The sequence below is a fragment of the Lampetra fluviatilis genome, chromosome 33, assembly GCF_964198595.1.
Source record: "Lampetra fluviatilis chromosome 33, kcLamFluv1.1, whole genome shotgun sequence".
NCBI classification, from domain to species: Eukaryota; Metazoa; Chordata; class Hyperoartia; order Petromyzontiformes; family Petromyzontidae; genus Lampetra; species Lampetra fluviatilis.
In genome coordinates this window covers 6,712,521-6,731,914 of record NC_136307.1, presented here as the reverse complement: position 1 = coordinate 6,731,914, position 19,394 = coordinate 6,712,521, and the positions used below count along the sequence as shown (strand labels likewise).

General features: G+C 46.7%; 1 protein-coding gene across 4 annotated transcripts in view; it reads left to right on the top strand.

The window, feature by feature from the left end:
• Positions 1-19,394, top strand: part of LOC144944008 (regulator of G-protein signaling 7-like) — a 126,345-nt gene that overhangs the window by 94,301 nt on the left and 12,650 nt on the right. For all 4 annotated transcript variants that reach the window (XM_078871977.1, XM_078871976.1, XM_078871978.1 and 1 more), the window contains exons 9-10: positions 713-794; positions 17,391-17,465. In XM_078871977.1, the coding sequence (XP_078728103.1) occupies positions 713-794; positions 17,391-17,465 (157 nt within the window). The remainder of the gene's footprint in view (positions 1-712; positions 795-17,390; positions 17,466-19,394) is intronic.

Genomic DNA, 19,394 nt, shown 5'->3' with positions numbered 1-19,394 from the left:
ATTTCCCGCACAAAACGTTAATGAAACATGGCACTGAGTCGTTACAATTGTAAATAAATACCGGTCATCGATTAAATTACCACTTACCAGTAAGGTGTTTTCGAAAGTAATTGACGGAAGGGCAATTATATGACATCATCATCATCATCTTTGGTGTTGGTCGAGTTATGTAATCGATTTTGTACATACACAGACAAGTACCCTCCATGTACATACACAGACAAGGGAAGGTAGGGGAAGACACACGCAACAGGGCCCATGCCGCCCTGGTTATTGCTGCGGGTGTAGTGACCGTAATAGTACCAAAGTGGACGTTAAAGGTTCTCCTGTGTGCCATTCTCAATAGTATGCCATTGTGTGCTGGCACGAAGGTCTAATTTCTACAAATTCGAAAAGAACCCGCAAAATTATGCCCACGTCTCTGATTAGCATGGTTGGCTATGTCCAGTGCGAAAGAAGTTCAACATACATACATACTCAAGTGGAGTAATACACAGCCATCGTTGTACCCTACCGGCAGACTAATTCCCAAAGGTCACTCTTACCTAGTTAGACAAAATAAACTCTTGCAGTGCGAACCTCAACGGTACTCACTAACAGCTCTTGTTCTTGCAGCCAAAATAGAGACTGAATATTGGAGCTGTGTCTTTCTGTGTGTGTGCCTGCATCGGTTTCTGGCAATGATTTTGTTTCTCGTTTTGATATTTCCCAGGATTGATCGTAAACGTGAAAAGGTCGAGAAGAAAATCACCGAGAGCCAAGAGAGGGCCTTCTGGGATGTTCACAGGCCAGTGGTAATATCTGTTTTTTTTTTTTACAACTGCCCTCCTCTGTCTGTGTTGTTTGAAAGCGGTGTTAACACGAAGAGTAAAGTACAAAACGATTGATTTTAGAAAGTGCATTAAGCGCATACTGCAGTCCATCTCTGGGTTAAGGCTTTGTAGTCTCCATGAGTTGACACAACGTAGCATTCCTTGGCTGGATAATTTATAAAGTAAGTACCGCTGTGTGGGAAGTCAAGGACAGTTAGAAAGACTGACCTTCACCATGTGAACGTGGAATTTCCACCACCGGCTCCAATGCTGCCAATTGAGAAGTGCTTCCCCATTTCTCATAAAATAGTTTACATCCCTTTACTCTTTTGAGAAGGGGGCAATTTATCTCGATTAGAGTGCTTGCTAAAGTAAGAGTATAATAGTTTAATTTGCAAACCTTTGTCAATAAATTGCTGGATTAAAGCCTCCCCCCACACAATGCCAGTATGGGAGTTGTTTGACCATACTTCACGGCGCTGGTCAATGTGCGATGGTCAAGGAGAGCCCGAGACCAGTTTATTAATCACTCACCCGTGACGTTAGCCGTGGCCGGGAATCGAACTCAGATGGCCAGGGTTTATAGCGCAGTGGGCTCTCCGCCATACCACTGTGCCGCTGCTTGCTTAAGTATATGGACACATCAATGACAATGAAAAAAAGTTATTTTGTTGTATTCTAGATTTGAAGCTTTCGTGACTGCAAGGATTCATACTCTTAGTTCTTTCGGTAAAGTCACGTAGGTAAAAAATGTCGTGATTTTTTTTGTTTTATTTTTATTTTGTTGTAACAAAATCTTTAACATGCTAACGAGCAATTCATACCAGGATAGTCCTTTAAAAAAATCTTCCCGTCACCGGTCCACCCAGCAGTATCGATAAGTTCACCACAGTCAGTCGGACAGCAGGCCTCATTTGGTGGGGTAAAACGTGGGCACTCCCACCGTTTTCAAGACGTCTGAGCAGCGTGGAAGAGTAGACCAAGGGGCCGTCCATATATTATGTCACGCACCTGGGGGGGGGGGGGTCAGACATTTGTGACTATGTGTGACGGGGGGGGGGGGGTTTGAGAAATGTGACGTCACGTCAAAATGCGCAACTTTAAATTAATATAGACAACACGTTCTACTTAATTAAATAGACGTTTTAATAAATGTGTTCTCCTACAGCATCAGAGAGCGCCACATTAAACACGCACTACAATGACAATAGTTTAAAGCGATTTGAAGCATGTTTTATTTTGGGGGGGGGGGGCAGAGCTTTGTGACGTCACATTGAGGGGGGGGTCTGACTTTTTGTGACGCCGTGTGACGAAGGGGGGGGGGGGGTCAAAAATCGTCCAAAATCGCGTGACGTCATTTATGGACGGCCCCCAAATTGCCCTCCAGAGGGGCTCCCGAGTGGAGGCTCTTCCGCCAGCGGTGGCGTGAGTGAGCAATTGCAGGGTTCCGCAGACGTCAAGGATGCGCGCTGGAAATACGTGGAATGGATTTCTCCTGTCACGGGGAATGTAGTTGCTGTGCGTTTTTCAGTCTCGTGAGAGATTGGCGCCGTGGTTGTGCGATTAACTTAATAAAAAAAATCTATCGAAAAATCCTAATCATACTTGGTTCATCAATCACAGTGACTCATCCAGGCGTCCACAGCATTTAGCTCTGGCTGACGATGATCTGTATCTGGCCACGAGGTGTGGCTATCGAGTGCATGGCACGTGGTTGGAAGGTTGCGAGAGTGCAAATCCTGGTCGAGGGTCGGCTAAGGTCATCGTCCACATTCGGTTGATAAAAATAACAAGCGCTCAGCGAGGAAGTCAAATAGCTCGGCCATATAAATGTTGAATTTTCATCACTGCCTCAAGGCTCTAAACAGGCATTGATCGCTGTTAGTCGATTCAAGAATGGATTACTTTTCATCTCTTTGTTTTTACCGTCTTGTTTGTATTGTGTGTACAGTTTGATCACTTTATTAACCTACTACCACTACTGATTATTACGATATTATCAGGAAGAAAAAAAACATTCACAACAGGTATATTTTAGAACTGTGGGTCACTGTAAGTTGCCTACGTCTCACCAGACCAATGTATAAATGGCAAAAGCTCCGAAAGACAACTGAGACTACTTGTTGAAGAGCCCAAGAGTAGTGCAATTCACATCTCAAGCACCCCAGAATGGCTTCCTTGCTTCTTTAATTGATCTATGTATCCTCTATAATGCATGCATTGTGTTCAGTCTACTCAGCCAGCATTTGCTCCAGAATCCCCAGTGTTTGATTACAGTGAAGCGAGTCTCTTTTAAATTAACCGTGTTGCAAAAAAAAAATGTATTATCAGTTCCCTTCACCCACCATAATTGTGTTGTAAAATAACTGGATCACACTTCAGAGGTGGCTAAACATAGCAGAGAGGAAGCCAAGAGCAATTCAAAGTTGTGCCGAGTTAATCAATCACCGTTGAGGTTTAATGGTAGAGGAATATTTCGTAAAAACGCGACTTGCTCATGCGGTTTGTTGGCCTCTAAGTATCCCCTTATTGAGGTGGCTGGGGTGATTTAAGGCGTTGGAGCACTGGGCTGGCACCACTGACACCCTGGGCTTCAATGAGTAATGAGTTGATGGTCTCAGCCCCTGGTCGCCAAAGTACCTGCCCAAATTAAACATCGTTCCACACTTCATTTAGATGTACCATTCCAGCTCTGAGAATTCAAATATTGCTTGGGTTGTCATGCCACAAACATTACTTCCTGTATGCAGAGCGGGTGGGTGAGTGCTGCCCTCTACTGTGCGGACCAGAGATCACTGGAGGGGATTTTAAGCCGTAGCTGAGATGCCTCAAAGCACACGGTGGCACGCGGTGGCACGGTGGGGCGCGGTGGCACGCGGTGGCACGGTGCATGGTGGCACGATACGTGGTGGCACGTGGTAGCATGGTACGCGATGGCAGGCGGTGGCACGGTGCGTGGTGGCACGGTGGCACGCGGTGGCACGGTGGCACGCGGTGGCACGATGCGTGGTGGCACGGTGGCACGCGGTGGCACGGTGGCACGCGGTGGCACGGTGCGTGGTGGCACGGTGGCACGCGGTGGCACGGTGCGTGGTGGCACGGTGGCACGCGGTGGCACGGTGGCACGCGGTGGCACGGCATGCGGTGGCACGGTGGCACGCGGTGGCACGGTGCGTGGTGGCACGGTGGCACGCGGTGGCACGGTACGTGGTGGCACGGTGGCACGGTGGCACGCGGTGGCACGGTGGCACGCGGTGGCACGGTGGCACGCGGTGGCACGGTGGCACGCGGTGGCACGGTGGCACGCGGTGGCACGGTGGCACGCGGTGGTACAATACGTGGTGGCACGTGGTTGCATGGTACGCGATGGCACGCGGTGGCACGGCACGACCGGACTTGTGGGCGAGCACCTCCCAGGGAAGTGCATCTGCGTTCCGGAGCTGTGCACGCGCGCACGCGGTCAAGCTGACAGACAAATGTAGCCATTTGCACGGCCCGTTTATTACGCCATATCTCATTATTGGATCGGAGGAGACAGCAGCAGCATCATTACCTCGACTCGCTCTTCTCTGGTTACGCTGTTGTGTGTTGCATGAGTGGCCAAATTCAATTAGAGCCGGCACTGAACATACATCCACCACCGTGTTTATTCATTGCACGCAGTTTATCACTTTTTCTAAAACCAAATATTTTTGTTCTGTATTGTTCACATATGCAATAGATTTTAATAAGTGTCGTGCTTTCCCCAGCTAAATTTCTATTCCAATCGCGCTATTCTGCAGTGTCGTGTAATGAGACGAAGCAAGCGTCCACTTGGACTCCTCGTAGAATGAGCGCCCGTCCTCTTGCGTGAGAGAATGGTCCGTGGAAGGGGATGTCAGAACTACTCCTGAAGATCCTTTCAAACGACCTCGCATTTACAGCCATGGGAAGCTTCACTTTCCTGCCACACAAATCGCTGTGTTGTATTTGGAAATGCTAATCATAATTGGGTTCCTGGTGCAGTCGTCTGCGATCAGGTTGGGACCTTCAACTGACTGTACCTGAGAACCTGGTTTAACCACAGGTGGCTGAAACGCAGATTCGAGCCCAGGATCTTAGCGGCGTCGGATTAGTGCTCCGACCCATAGCATTAAGGTGGTCATGACTTCTGCATTAATTAAAATGTCTGCTTTGCTGTGCAAATGGGATTGTCGATAGGTATTTATTTTTTCTGGAAATGGTTCAGTAGTCTAACAATCAGGGCACGTACCTTTCTATTCGAGATTTGTCATTGCAATTCAACCTCGGCCCTATATTATGTAGCGGTGAAGGCAAACCCCCGTGATATGTTTGCAATTCCAGGAGGGCCCTCTGTGAGTAGTCGAACGATGATTCTTGTTCGAGTCTAGCCGAGGGTTCATTGTATAACGATGCAAAATACATTTTAATGTACCCAGCTATATTTTTAAGACATCAAGGCCATGATACAAGTTTAACGTAGCCCTACCATGTAGATAGAGCCTGTTTTGTGAATCCACTGCCGGATGAGGTCTTCCCCACGCCTTGCGGGCCACGAGGCATATTTGACCGTACTTTACCAAGCTAAATTTCGATTTAAAGCTTTCGTGACTGCAGAGATTCATCTTCTTGGTTCTTTCGGTAAAGTCACGTAGAAGGGAAATAATAAAATAATAAAAATAAAACATAATAAAATAAGACAGCGTCTCCCCGACAGACCTGGTCTTCACCTGAGGACGGCTGCTTGCGTTGTGGCCGAAACGTCGTGATAATTATTTTAATTTTTTAATTTTTTTAATTTTATTATTTCCCTTCTACGTGACTTTACCGAAAGAACCAAGAAGATTTACCAAGCTAGTCAGGGGGGATTGGAACAGGTTGGTGGAGTTCAGAAGTAAAATGGGTTTCTCTGCACTGCCCTCTACTGCCCAGAATGCCTATGGCACCTGACTTTACGCACTGCGGTCGCCCAATCAGGCACTGAGGCTCAAATCCTGTTTAACTTTCGAGATCTGACGTGATCGCCCCCATTCTTGGTAACTTGGGTCATTGACTCAATATGTCGCTAATAATCGCTGTAGTTTCATATTTTCTGGCAAACGTATTAATTCAAGTGTTTTATTTTAAGTTACGAGGGAATTCGCCGCTGGTTGGGTTTCTTTTATACATTGATATTTTACAGCGAATGTCAAACACCATTGAAAAACACAATGTAAATACTGTAAACACATTTCAGAAGAGTTTATGTGGGAAGAAATTAGATTCAAGTTGTTACAATGTTTTAAATTAGGGACGTGTGCCGGAGATATTCGATAACACACAGAATCGACTTGATAAAAAGTGCACTTTCATTGAGAGTAGCCAGATTCAGTGGATGATAAGTACAACAATAATTCTAACAACAACCTCGATAGTGCCGTCACATGGCAAGCCATCACAAGGGTCCTGAACAAACGACAAACACTTTCAGTGTTAGGCATTCGTCCGTTGCAGTGAGAATGAGATGTAATATCGCTTATGGCTCATGGCGAGATGAGGAGGTGCGAGTCTTGGAATGACGCCAGATTATTAAGGTTATTTGGCTGCTATAAAGTTTCACGTGATAAGCCACTTGGCTGAGATATCATTTGTGGCTAGGTTGCGTCTGAAAAAGAGGCCTATTGCTCTGTGGGCTTTACCTGGTAAAATAAAAAAAATTGTTTAGTTTGCTTTGTATTTTTTTGTAATTTGCTTACATTTCCTATACTTTGCACTCCTATTGTTGACCCAGTTCCCCTACTGGACATCTGTGAAAAGGAGCTTTATAGCTCATCGGATTCTTCCAGTACAAATAAATCATTCCGATTCGAATTTTGCCCCAGCGACTCGGACGTCCAGTGGCAAGGATCGTGCCAGGCGTGTGGGCCGGGACAAGCGGCTGCGCAGTTGCCGAACATCGATTTTATTTTTGGAACACGGATGACAAAGGGGATGGGGATGCAGTGGAATAAAATGTTATCAAATGTTATCACAAAGGGAATTGTTAAGTGTGCCGATGAAGCTTGCATGGGTGTATGTTGGGTATATATATGTGCAGGTTTGTACGGGACAACCCTCAAATGTGACCTCCTTTGCCAGTACCAAAATATACTAATAGTATCTGGTGTAGACCAATCAGTTTCAAAGACAATGCATAAATTATCAGAGTATTGTTTTTTGTTTGCATTTGACTGCAAGTATTGTGGTTAATGTAAGCATGATTCTTTGCAAAAGGTGTCAGTTTTGTTGCCAGAAAAAAAAGGGGAAAACCCTATTAGTAAACCCTCAAATGATATATTATTCTGGTAAGAAATTATTCTGGTGAGAATTAGTTATGCGTACTGATTGTGTAAGGTTTATGCAGAACCTAATTGATGTCTGCCATCTTTGCCGTCACTTTTGTAAATAATATGCACATGTACACGGCTGTATGCTGGTTCAATGAAATGTATTATTTAGATTTTTCTGTCTCGGAATATGATTAAATATGCTCAATGTTCTGCAACATCTTTGGCTATACATGGCAGCAAGACATTATTATCACCAAGAGCGTGCCATTGTGTATGCTCTTTGTGTGATTGTTTTTTGTGTTGCATGGAGTTTTTTCATTTCCACAAAGTTTCTTGTAGGACACTCACCCAAGTTAAACATTCAAATGCTGAGTTCAATTTCTTTCTCCGGGCTGATGTTGCTGCAAGACGTTATCACTTGGCATGGTGGCAATTTTATATAAATAAACTTACTCTATTTAAAAAGGGATGATAATATACCTTTATTACCACTGCGTTACAGCCCTTTGTCTATCATTGCAGCCGCATGAAGGCCACCCCATGTTCTATTAGTCAAGTTATTTGTTGATGTTGCATTGGCAACATCAATAATACTGTGGCCTTAAAAAATATATATATATAATTGTCGATGTGTTTGGCAACATGCTATGAGGAAGGGCCATTGCCCGAAACTTTGCCAAACATACATAGTTTATATCGATGGATATGTTGAGTTTGTTTGGTGTTTGACAAGATGCTTTTTGGCCGTAATTCGCCACGCTGGACAGTGCGGGTTGATGTAGGGCAGGGGGTGGCCAACCTGTAACAGACCAAGATGTCCCCTTGAGTTCTACATTGACAGTTTTCGGCACAGCACGGGAGACATTCATTATTAATGATCGCTTTGCTACTACTGCGATAGTGTATTCTACTTCTTGATTCTTTCGGTAAAGTCACGTAGAAGGGAAATAATAAAAATAAAACATAATAAAATAATTCTCACGACGTTTCGGCCACAACGCAAGCAGCCGTCCTCAGGTGAAGAACAGGTCTGTCGGAAAGACAGCGTCTGAATGAACACCACCAGGCTTAGCAGCGTATATTTAAGCTGGGTTGGAGGGGGAAGAGCGCCTTGACAAAATAATTTGCATATCAAGAGGAATTTAGCATATTTATGGGAAATGCAGATATGGGATTAGTCACTACTTGTGAAATGCGTAGGAGGTGGGCGGGGGGTTTCAAAGTCATATTATGCCCGTGCATTATGCAGGATGCCCCCTTCGATAGAGCTGCACGTGGTGGATTTAAGAGCCACGTGCGGCTTGGGAGACGCCGGCTGGCCACTGCTGGTGTAGGGAGAGCGCGGCACCGTTTATTATATCACTTGCCACTGATGTTAGCCGTGCCTGGGAATCGTACTCAGCTAGCCGGGCTCACAGCGCAGTGCGCTAACCACTCTGCCACCGATCCACCACCGCTGCTGCATTATTCTACACGGTTCGTGTTTGCCTCCAACTGACAAATGCTAAGACGTTGTACAGGCGTGTAAGGGTCCACCGATGCATTGATTAAAGTCGATCCTTAAGCTCACGATGCACGTGTAGGATCGCCCGTGATATTTTTTTGCTAATGGTATGCAAAACGGTACGATCATGTTATACTTAACAAAGCTGTACAAATGAGAACAGGAAAAAAAGAGAGACGCAAATTAAAACCAGACTGTTAGAGAGGACACAGGGGGGAATTTATTCTCGTGTAGATCGGTGCTCGTGAATCATTGCACAAGGCATGGAATCGCTGTGGGTGGGGAGCGAATTGGAAGGTGAAACGTGACATCTAATATTTTGTCAGTGCAAAGAACCGTGAGGTATGGCTAATGGTGTTTTCCTTTATTCGATGTAATCACCGATTGCTTCACTGCATCCTGCTGACTTGACGAAACCTAATTTTCAAGTCGCATCGCTGAGAGCATCTTTTTAAACGTTCTGCTTTAGAGTCGCGACTGCTGTGCATTGCGAATCATACAGCGTCGCCATCCATTCATTTCAGCTCGTTGTTGCAACAATGAGCTGTATCTCTTTGCAGTGCGCTGGGCTGTAACACCCTTCACGTTGGCTCGAGAGAGAGAGAATTGTAGCGGGCAACGTTCCTTGCTGAATATATATTAAGCCCAGCTCATTGGGTTTCGACACTTCTACAAAGCGTAACGATGGAGTGTTAAGATGCCATTGGTTTTTTTATGCAGCCAGAGTTTTACGAGCGTTATGTCGTTGTAGATTCACCCAAGTCTCTTTAGATTTAATAACGAAAGAATGCAGTTTCGAGTAAAGCAACAGGGCAAACATCGAGTCTACAGCAAGACCAGCAAACAACTTTTCCAAACAGACAAAGAAGCCAGTGCGGTCTGAGGTCAGAGGTCATGCCCATCTCCCATGACACCTGTCAGTCACATGGCTCTGCAGCCTTCTTTGACAACCTATTGGAGACTAAAATGCACACTGCATCTTCTTGTCCACGATGTCTGGCCAGCTTGGGAGAGTCTGTCAAACGCCCTCCTCAGGAGAGAGACCCTTCTGCCAGCAACTCAGAGGCCCTTCTGCAGGCAGTGTTGAGAGCAAGCAATTGCGGGGTTGGACCTTTAACTTTTAAGTGTTGATGGGGAGCACTATGGGTAATAAGTAAACATTATTTTCTCTCTCTCTCTCCACATACAAGAAATACAATGTTTTAGCGCCAATGGTCGACTGGCCTTCTGGCCTTACGCGAGCCAGCCCTAGTGTCAGCACATCAGAGGACGCAGCGCTGTCTTCACCATACGGGACCGTGGGGATTGTTTGACCATACTTCACCACGCTGGTTGGTGCGGGTTGCTAAAGGTGGCAGTGGAGGCATGGATGTGAAAATCTTGTATAGTTCAATGGAGTTCTGTACTGCCCTTTGCTGTACACATCCTAGCCCTACAACAGCAGCCTATAGCAACATGTTCGTGCGTGGTAGTCAACCAGGCTGGAAATCCTGCCGCGCTTGTGAAATCTAACCAGACGGGGTCCATCCCGGATGATGCCGTCACCACAGGCACATGCTCAAAACAATGTCCTCCCATGTTTATGTAAAAGCACCCAGTGAACGAGGCGGGAAACGAACTTTCGCCGTGTACTGTAACTGCAAACTTTCCGACAGGCGACTGGCAAGGTCGGTAAAGGCCAAACGCCCAATTTGCGATAATTGCTCTACCAAGGTGGGGTGGGGGGAGAGGGAAAGACACATTCAGAAAAATTGATGTGACCCATCACTCGGTCTGTCCGTGCAATCACAGGGTGAGCAGCGCTCTGCAAAGTGCTCGTGTAAAGAGCCATCGTTTTCACGACGCCTTTTCTCAAACGTTTCAAGGTGCCTCATCGACCTTGCAGAGCTTTGGAACATTTGTTGCAGGGTGAGCTTTTTCCATCGCACCTACGAAATGTGGATTGATGTCCGTAAGCGATTGCCAGCGGCCCCAGAGGTGATGATGGCTCATCGGGGGGCCCTAAACAGAAAATATTTTTGGGGTGCTCCCCTCCCTACCCCTTTCAATTTATAAACTCGTACACGTGGGTATTGTGAGGGTCTCACAGGTCTACCCTGTGCTTGCTCGTCCACCGTGAACTTGCCAGCCGATGTCATCAAGAAAGTCGACTGAACGCTCGAAAATGCCCTCCCGGTCTGAAAAGCATGGAAGCACAAACATGTCTACCAGAGGTCAGAGGTCGCAAACGGGTTTTGATTCCTTACCCGTACCCGGCCGCACCAGGGTCGCAAACGGGTACACGTACCCGTACCCTACCCGGTACGGGTACCCGATTGCGACCTCTGGGATGAAGCCATGTTGCAGACGCGGGTGGGTTGATTCTAAGAACTTGAATTGTGAGAAGAGACAAGACGTTGGGAAATGAGTTACAAACGGTGACTCACTAGTGACTCACGGCCTACTCTTTCCCGTACCCGGCCGCACCAGGGTCGCAAACGGGTACTCGTACCCGGCCGGGTTTCGGGTAGGGTACGGGTATTGGGTACCCGATTGCGACCTCTGCCAGAGGTCCTTTCCGGGGCCAACGAACTAACCATGATAGGCGAGCCCAGCATTCCGTATTTTATCACCTCAACGCCCAAGACCTATCCAGAGCGAAATGTGAAGTCTTGTCATAGGAACTTGCATAACGAGATGATGGAAGGGATGTCGTTTTAGAGATATAGATGTTCCGAGATGAGAAAAATTTCGATAAAAATTACTTGTCGAGGTGTGATAATAATGAAAGACGTTGAGACACAGACAAGGTAGAGATGAAACTGTAATTGAGGTGAGATTTCTATTAGGGTTTGAGCTGATAATTTGGATGCACCCCCATATATTGACGTAAATCAAGGGCCCTGTCCTTTTACTTGGTTTACTGATGCATATGGCCACCACCGCTGCTCGCTGCAGCCACACGCCAGCGGCTGCGAGCTGTGCAGGCGTTGCGCAATAATCAACGGAGTGGCCGATTCGAATTGATTGCAATTGGTGGAAGCGCCGTCGTTGTCTTCGTTTCTCCCTTGCCCGTGAGGACTCCCATCTCAAAGGAAACCTCGTCCATTTGCAAATGAAGAGCGCAAGGCAAATCGTCGGCAACGCTCCCCCAATCGAGTCATCATTGATTACGAGGGCAAGTGCTGTTGGTGAGCTCTTAGGAAGCGCCTTTTAAGTGACTTCTTACTAAGACGAGTATGGGGGAGGGGGGGCAGTGGGGAGTGGGAGGGCAACACCAAGTATTGTGGCTGCCTTTGTTGTCCGCAGTGCTATTATTGAATGCACTGCATCAGAAACCTGATTTAAGTCTGAGTCTACCTAGGTGAGGCTCACTCCTGGTTCATATTTCACACGAAACTGATGTTAGATGCTGGCCTGGCAGGGTAAAGCTCACACACACACCACAAACAAAAGACACAGATCCCCCATTAAGCCTTTAACATACTGTTGGCAAAAGTGATGTGTTACTGAACACCGATTAATGCCAGCATGGCACATGAAGGGGTGGGTAGCCAGCACCACCTACCCGCCTTTGTTTCCCCAGTGCTGATGTTTACAAAACAACGATGTCAATTAGTATCGAACCTTTGGGTCCAGGCCAGTCCACTAGGTCGGTTGAGCCAACAGTGAATACTTGTTACCGTGTGCGCATGTACATTATTACATCAATATTGGAGAGAAAAAGTGGTTAGGAGTATATGGTCCTCACTGGGACACTGCCTGTCTGTCATGCCGGTCTTAATAGGCTTGCATGAAAAGTGCTAATCCTGTATATTTGTGTAAACGAGGGGCGCGTTTCGGATTTCATGTTTTGGATTTGTATATGGACAAGTCCGCTTTTTTTCCAGATGATTTCATAGTAATAAACTAAACTATTAAAACAACTTTTTTTTTTGCCAAGTAAGGCCCACTGAACTATCTCGCGCTTTTTCAGAAGCGACCTGACCACAAATGATAGCCCAACGACGTGGGGGTTTTTTTCTTAAATATGCGAGGAAACCAGTGAACCCATGCAGACATAGGGGAGAGCATACCGACTCCACAAGGAAAAGGCACCCGAGTCGGGAATCAAATCCAGGGCCTTCTTGCTGTGACCTAGCAGCCGTCATCACTGTGCCTCCCTGCCGCTCATGTTTATAGGGGAGATGAATGTAAGGGAAGTGTGGTTCATTCTTTGTTTTAATTCCCTGTGGGAATGACAGCTGTATTGAGTCACCAGGCATGCAGGAGATGGTGTTCGATAGTGCGATCATGGGAGCTTTGTTCACAGAGTTTGTTCCTGTGCAGGAGGCTGGTGATGGGGCTGTCAGGTCTGGCGGAAGGAGGCGCATTCGGATCTGCTAAAAAAAATACACAAAACCTTTATCAGCTCAAGCGAAGATAGCGAGGAAAGCAAATGTGTATGTGCATTAAATACCGCGGGTGGGACCATTGACCGCCCATGGTGACGAGACGAACCGTTGTGATTCAGGCTCGTGGTTAAATGGAACACTCCAGTGAATGTTCGCACCACTCGTGACTTTAGCGGTGACACAATTACTTATTTACCCAGAAAGCCACATGCAGCCTGTGCCCATTACATACGACATTAATACCATTACAACTCATTCGTTTTTTTCTACACGCACAATTCCACGTGTGTATCGTGAGCTTCCGAATCTATATCGATGGACGGTCCAAGTGAAGGCTCAATACCTTCTTCATCTCCTCTGCTTGTCACTTGAGTGTCTCATCTCAATTGGGTTGCTCGGTCAATGGCCTGCAGGGTCAACGGCGGCGTGGCGTATTCCGCAAATATGCCCGACTGTGAGGGCGGGCACAAGCCGGCGTGAGTAAGTTAAACGTTGAGTTTCATAAGGGAACCACGGGGTGACCAGCCCCTCCTCACCCTCCCCACCCAGCCCCACCCTCCCCATCCAGCCCCTCCCCACCCAGCCCCTCCCCACCCCTCCCTCCCTACCCAGCCCCTCCCTACCCAGCCCCTCCCTCCCCACCCAGCCCCTCCCTACACGACGGACACAATAATCCCCTGTGGGCTGGTGTAACCAGGAGGTTCCTACCAGTAACAATACAAGTAGATATACCACTCATCCCTTCTCATGGTGAACATGTCCCACTGTTCTGTACGGCGTAGTTGCATTCAGATGCCAGATACATCCAGTTTCATGGTATTGTGTTGTAAATCTAAAGATTCATGAAAAAACATTCGAGTGCAACTTGTGTTTTTTTTTATGTGGTCTATATAAATAATACAGAAGGCATTTAAGTAAAGCCAGGATATTGTCAGCATTTTTCCCCCCATTTTGCCTTGAGCGACATCAACTTGCACAGTTTCCTCTCTCTCTCTCTCTGAGCCAGGCAGTGTCCCCATACAGACCATACAAAACACATAACGATGCAATGCCCGATCCACAAACACGACGGAGACATCACAGCGATACACTCCACTGCTCCTAACGCGGCTGTCTGGCTTGGCCACCTGAATGTGAAATTGCAGTTGATGCTCTGCATCTCCATCAGCCCCTGTTCGCCGTGTCGGCTGGTTTAACACAAGGCTTGTTGATTCTGTTTGGAAACTGCCTTCCTGGTTACAGATGTTTTAGCATTGCGATCGATGCCCAAATTACATCGTCCAGATATAACAGCTCCGCCTTTTGGAATTAGGTTCTCTCACTGGTAGAGAATTACCCTGTGATGGGAGTTGAGAATTAAATTGGGTTTTATTTTTCAATGGAAGACCGTAGAGAAACATAATAATACAATTGTGGTTTCAATTACAAATGCTAATAAATAACTTGTGAAAATCAGCCAACCAACCGGCTATTTAATAATTTAATAGAAAACACTTGCTGCAAGGAAAATGCATGCCGTACAGTACTCCAAAAATATCGTGCCACATACATGTGTAAGCCGAGGTTTAATTTGTGGAGTGCATTGTGCGCTGCACGAGACGTGTGTTTTTTTCGGTTGTTGTGATTAGCGCTGCGGGGAAACATCCGCAAGTATAATTTCACGTAACGTGCACGTTTGTGTGCGCGCGCGCGCACAAGCAAATGTCGCCAACATTCTCAGCGAGGAAATCAGAATTCGCGCAGACATAATTCGCACAGTCATCGCAAAGCAGTGCATGCGCCGGCTCCAATTTGTCGGCAGTCACTGCACCGCAATCATATCTCTCGTTCAGAGCGGTCAAACACGGGCCCTCTGATCTTTGCGCAAGGAGGCAACACGAATCTAACATATGAATGGCACACACAGGCCATCAGTGGGATTGATATCCACCTCAGACCTTTGTTGTCCTTTCCCGGCACTTCGGATTAGCATGGTTGCCTACGTACGGTGCGAAAGAAGTTCAACATACATTGTACGATGCACCAGGAGCTGATTTTATCTCTCAATCTCCCTGGTGGATGACGTCAGCTATTATACCTTCTCGCTATAAATAAAAAAGTGTCCGATTTGCTTTAAATTTGGAGAATATCATTTTATCATCATGCCTTTGCAGTGCAACATTAATGCTCTTGATTTGTTTTGGATAAATTAGGTGTCCAACTTGAAAACGGACGGGTAACTGGTTTGATCATTACTGTATCGCCAAGGTGGGAAATGACAGCGCTGAAATAAGAATTTCTTCAGTTGTATTCCTGAAGCCCAAAGTACACAATATCCAATACTGTGTTACACCTCAGCATGTACTATGTGTACCTAAATTAACCACCACGAAGTAAAAATAACAAAGTAAAGATATGCGAAGAGCAAGTGAGCCATTCCGTTGATAACATACGAAAGCAACACACAAGTGCACCACCTATTCCATAAATAACTGTATAATGAATGGACCATTGCTACAAATAGCATTGCCAAATGCACAGTATGTTAATTACATTGACTGTGCATGCCACTTCACACAAAAAAATAGCATCAGTGGACACTGAATATTGCGTATGGCAGGAGCGTTAACTATATGAACTAGGCAACCTGAGTTCGATTCCCGGCCTCGGTTAACATCAGTGGCGAGTGATATCTGAACCGGTCCTGGGTGTCCCATCTGTTACCAAACTGCACTGACCAGCGTGGTGAAGTATAGCCAGTGTAGCATCTTAATCCAGACAAGGGGCTCTAAATATAATTCATATTTTCATGAAATATATAGCAGTTGCACACTCAGACGATATACCATTGGCATGCATTCTTTCAATTATTAAAAAATTCACGGAAATGTTTTATTTATGGATCCACATTGTAAAAATGCACATCGCTGAATGTGTATACGTTTAAATGCACAAGTAGACCAGGGTGGTAGGTCTAACAGCAGAAGAAAAAGAAACACTTCTTAGCACCAGCACAAAATGTACCACTCTTTTTATTTGTTCGTTTTTCCAAAGCAAGGGTTTGGGAGTCTTGTGTTAAATTAAAGGGATTTTTCAAGAGCCGGCTCAGTGGGGAGGGATATTGCTCAAGCTGTTTGCCTGAGAACTGAACCATCGACTCTGCAGTGAGCATGGATAGTGGACACACTGTATGTGTAAGTAATTGACACCTGGGCAACCCTTTTCTTCGACTTAAGGCCCTTATTTGGCTCAAAATAGCAGTGTAAGTAGAGTAATCTCTCTTCCATGCTGTACAACTGTATTCGTTTCGTGACAAGGGCACGGGTCCGTTACTCTGTGAGCCTCGCAGAGAATTGATTCTCATATCAGCACAGCACAGAGAGGGAACTCTTACTCTTGATAGCTGTCAACCAAATAGCACGCGTGTATTTACTGTTCCGTATCGTGTAAATCCTGGAGTGGTGGCGCATTGGTCAGGGTGCTGCACTTTGACCCCGGCAATCCGAATGCGATCACTGTCTCTGACTAACATAAGTGTCAAGTTGATATCTGAATCGCTCCTGCCCCTTCAACCAACGCGCACTGACCAGCATGGTGAAGTATGGTTAAACATATGTTTACCCATGAATGATATGGCATGGGTAGGCCCTCATCCAGCAGTAGATTGAAAATGGCTGGAAATATTTTTTTTCTAATTTTGATACTGTAAATCCTATCCACGTGGCTCTGTGCTTAGAACCCTCAACCAAGCAATCAGAAGATTAGAAATTCAAATCATGGGCGATGTTCCACTAAGTCCATCATTATCATCATCCCTCCTGGGATTATATGAATACCACTTAGTGGGGCATCAACAGTGGTAGTCCTATGGACAGACTCGCCTCTGTGCAATTCACACTGGTGGCTGTGGTTTACCAATCGAGAGAGAAATGCCCTGTTGTTATATCACAGAGAATGTTACGTTGAAAATGTTTAAGGATTGCATGATACACAATTAAATAAATGTATCGTATCAGTGCATTATATTAGTATATTACATGACATTGTCCGACATTCCAATGCAGGACCCTTGAGACTCAGTGAGGCCTTGCTATGTAAGGGATATACATTTGACTATTGTCCTGTACTGTATACAACTTAATGATCCTAAGTCTAGGGGGTTCTTAACCTGGGGTGGACGCCCTTTCTGGGGGTGCAAACATTTTTTTTTTAAAGGTAAATAATCGAACAAAAATAATTAAACACGGGCACGTAAGTACAACTACTTTGTTTCATCGAACCTATGTACGTATTAACATTTTACCTTTTTAACGATTGAGAACCAAAGGGGTGCAAGGCTGCATGCAGTGAAGGCGAAGAGCCACTGCCAGAGACGATCGCGTGCGTGTGTATAATGGAGGCTGTTTTGTTGCAGCCAGGGTGCGTGAATACCACCGAGGTGGACATGAAGAAGTCGTGTCGGATCCGGGATCCGCACAGGACACGCAAGGCAAGAGACGCTCGCAGAGACACACACACACACGTCGACCATAATTCACAACAACAATAGCAGTCCCCGCCATTCGCCACTAAGTGGCGGTGACGTCACCAGGGCGTTTGTTCCAGGCCACGTGCACTCTGATGGCACGTGAAGTGTCGAAGACTCGCTGACAAGAGGTCACGGGACAGACTCAGCAGGTGCCATGGGTTGACTGACTGAGATGACTGGGCGATGCACCACCTGTGTCCCCCTACTGTGCCAACTTGCTGCATTTTAGCAGCCTGGCGATCCTCTCGTTGATGTGAGCGTCGCTCCTCTGCCCTCCATTGTTGTTGGAGGGCGACTGCCTTCAACTGCCCAGGAGCGTCCTCCATAGAGGCCGATCTTGGCAGCGCTGGTACCAGTCTTCGGCAAGTCCGCTCAGCTCAATAACCTCCTGTACCGCATCAGTCCATCTCTTTTCCAGCCCACGTTGTGCCCGTTTAGCTCCCTTTATCCAGCCAGACAGAAGCTGTTTAGGCATACGGTAGCAGTGCATGCGGCTACATAACCCAGGCAACGCAGCCTTGTCCGACGGAAGAGCTCACAGATGGAAATGTGTCCAGATCTTTCAAGGATGTGTGAGCTCATCACGCAATCCACCCTGGTTAAACCCAGGATGGTTAGTAGGCAGGCCAGCCTGAATGTTTCTAACCGGCGAAGATGTTCCATCAGAGTGCTCCACGCTTCACAAGCACAGAGAAGGGAGGGATGGCATGACTGTGGTCGAGAATACTCAAAGCTTCGTGTGAAGCGACAGACCAGGTAGCTTCCACATAGCGTTACACAGCCAGTGGAAAGATAAAGCCATCCGAGTGGTTCGGAGTGAGTGAGACCTCTGCTGTGAAACCGGAGCTGGCCATAAGCACACTGCCCAGATATGGAAAGCACTTCACTTTCTCCGCAACTGACCCATCATCAATGGGGAATTGAGGGGGTGGAGTGTTTGATGACACAAAATACCCAGTTTTGGTGGGGCTGATAAGGCCCCACCTCTGAGTGACATGCTCTAGGTTCAGCATCAGTGCCTCCAACTCCTGCTCTATGTAAACATTGCCCAGTGGCGATGTTAACACATCCCACCAGGTACTCATTTGAGACCGAGTCGACCTAGAGGAGGAGGCCCAGGCCCAGTTCAGATAAATATCACCGACGTTGGTCGCGCGCGTAAATCGAACTCAAGTCACTGCATTTGTAGCGCAATGCACTAAGGCAAGCAAATACGTGCAGGCACACATGCACAGACAAACACACACAAAGACACACATACATATGTAGTGTACTAATTCAGAGACACTAGTAGGAGGCGTTGTCCCTCTTGTTTATTCCGGCTCTCACAGCCATATGGGATAACTCCAAACCAGGTCAGGACAGCCAACATGCTTCCAGACCCACAGCTTGAACAGGCGAAGACCACGACGACGGCAGCACGACGAGTTCCATTCCCGATGGCAGCAGCCCCGACTGCGAGTCGGAGCTCGCCTTTTATTCTCCCCAGCGTGGCCACGCCCCCTTCTGGATCCCCCAGAAGGCTCCGGGCTTGGCCCACGGGTCCAACTGGTAGAACGCGCTGCTACCCATAATTCCATTGTCTACCAATCTCCCAGCGCCACACTCTACAGTGACTCATTCAACGTCACTGCACATACATAGGCATGAGAACGCACAGGCACTTATCCACGCATCAGAATACACACATGCACACATACACACACACAACCAATTACCAAGCCTCTAAAGCAACTGCACTCTCACCCTGCGTAACAATGGACCGGGTACAGTGTAAGATGTTGCTCTTTGGCTGTCGGGTATATAGAATATGACCTTATGCAGTGTAAATTTAATGCATTGTGTAGGCGCGCATTGATTTTCAATATCAGTCAATTCCTATCGCCCTAA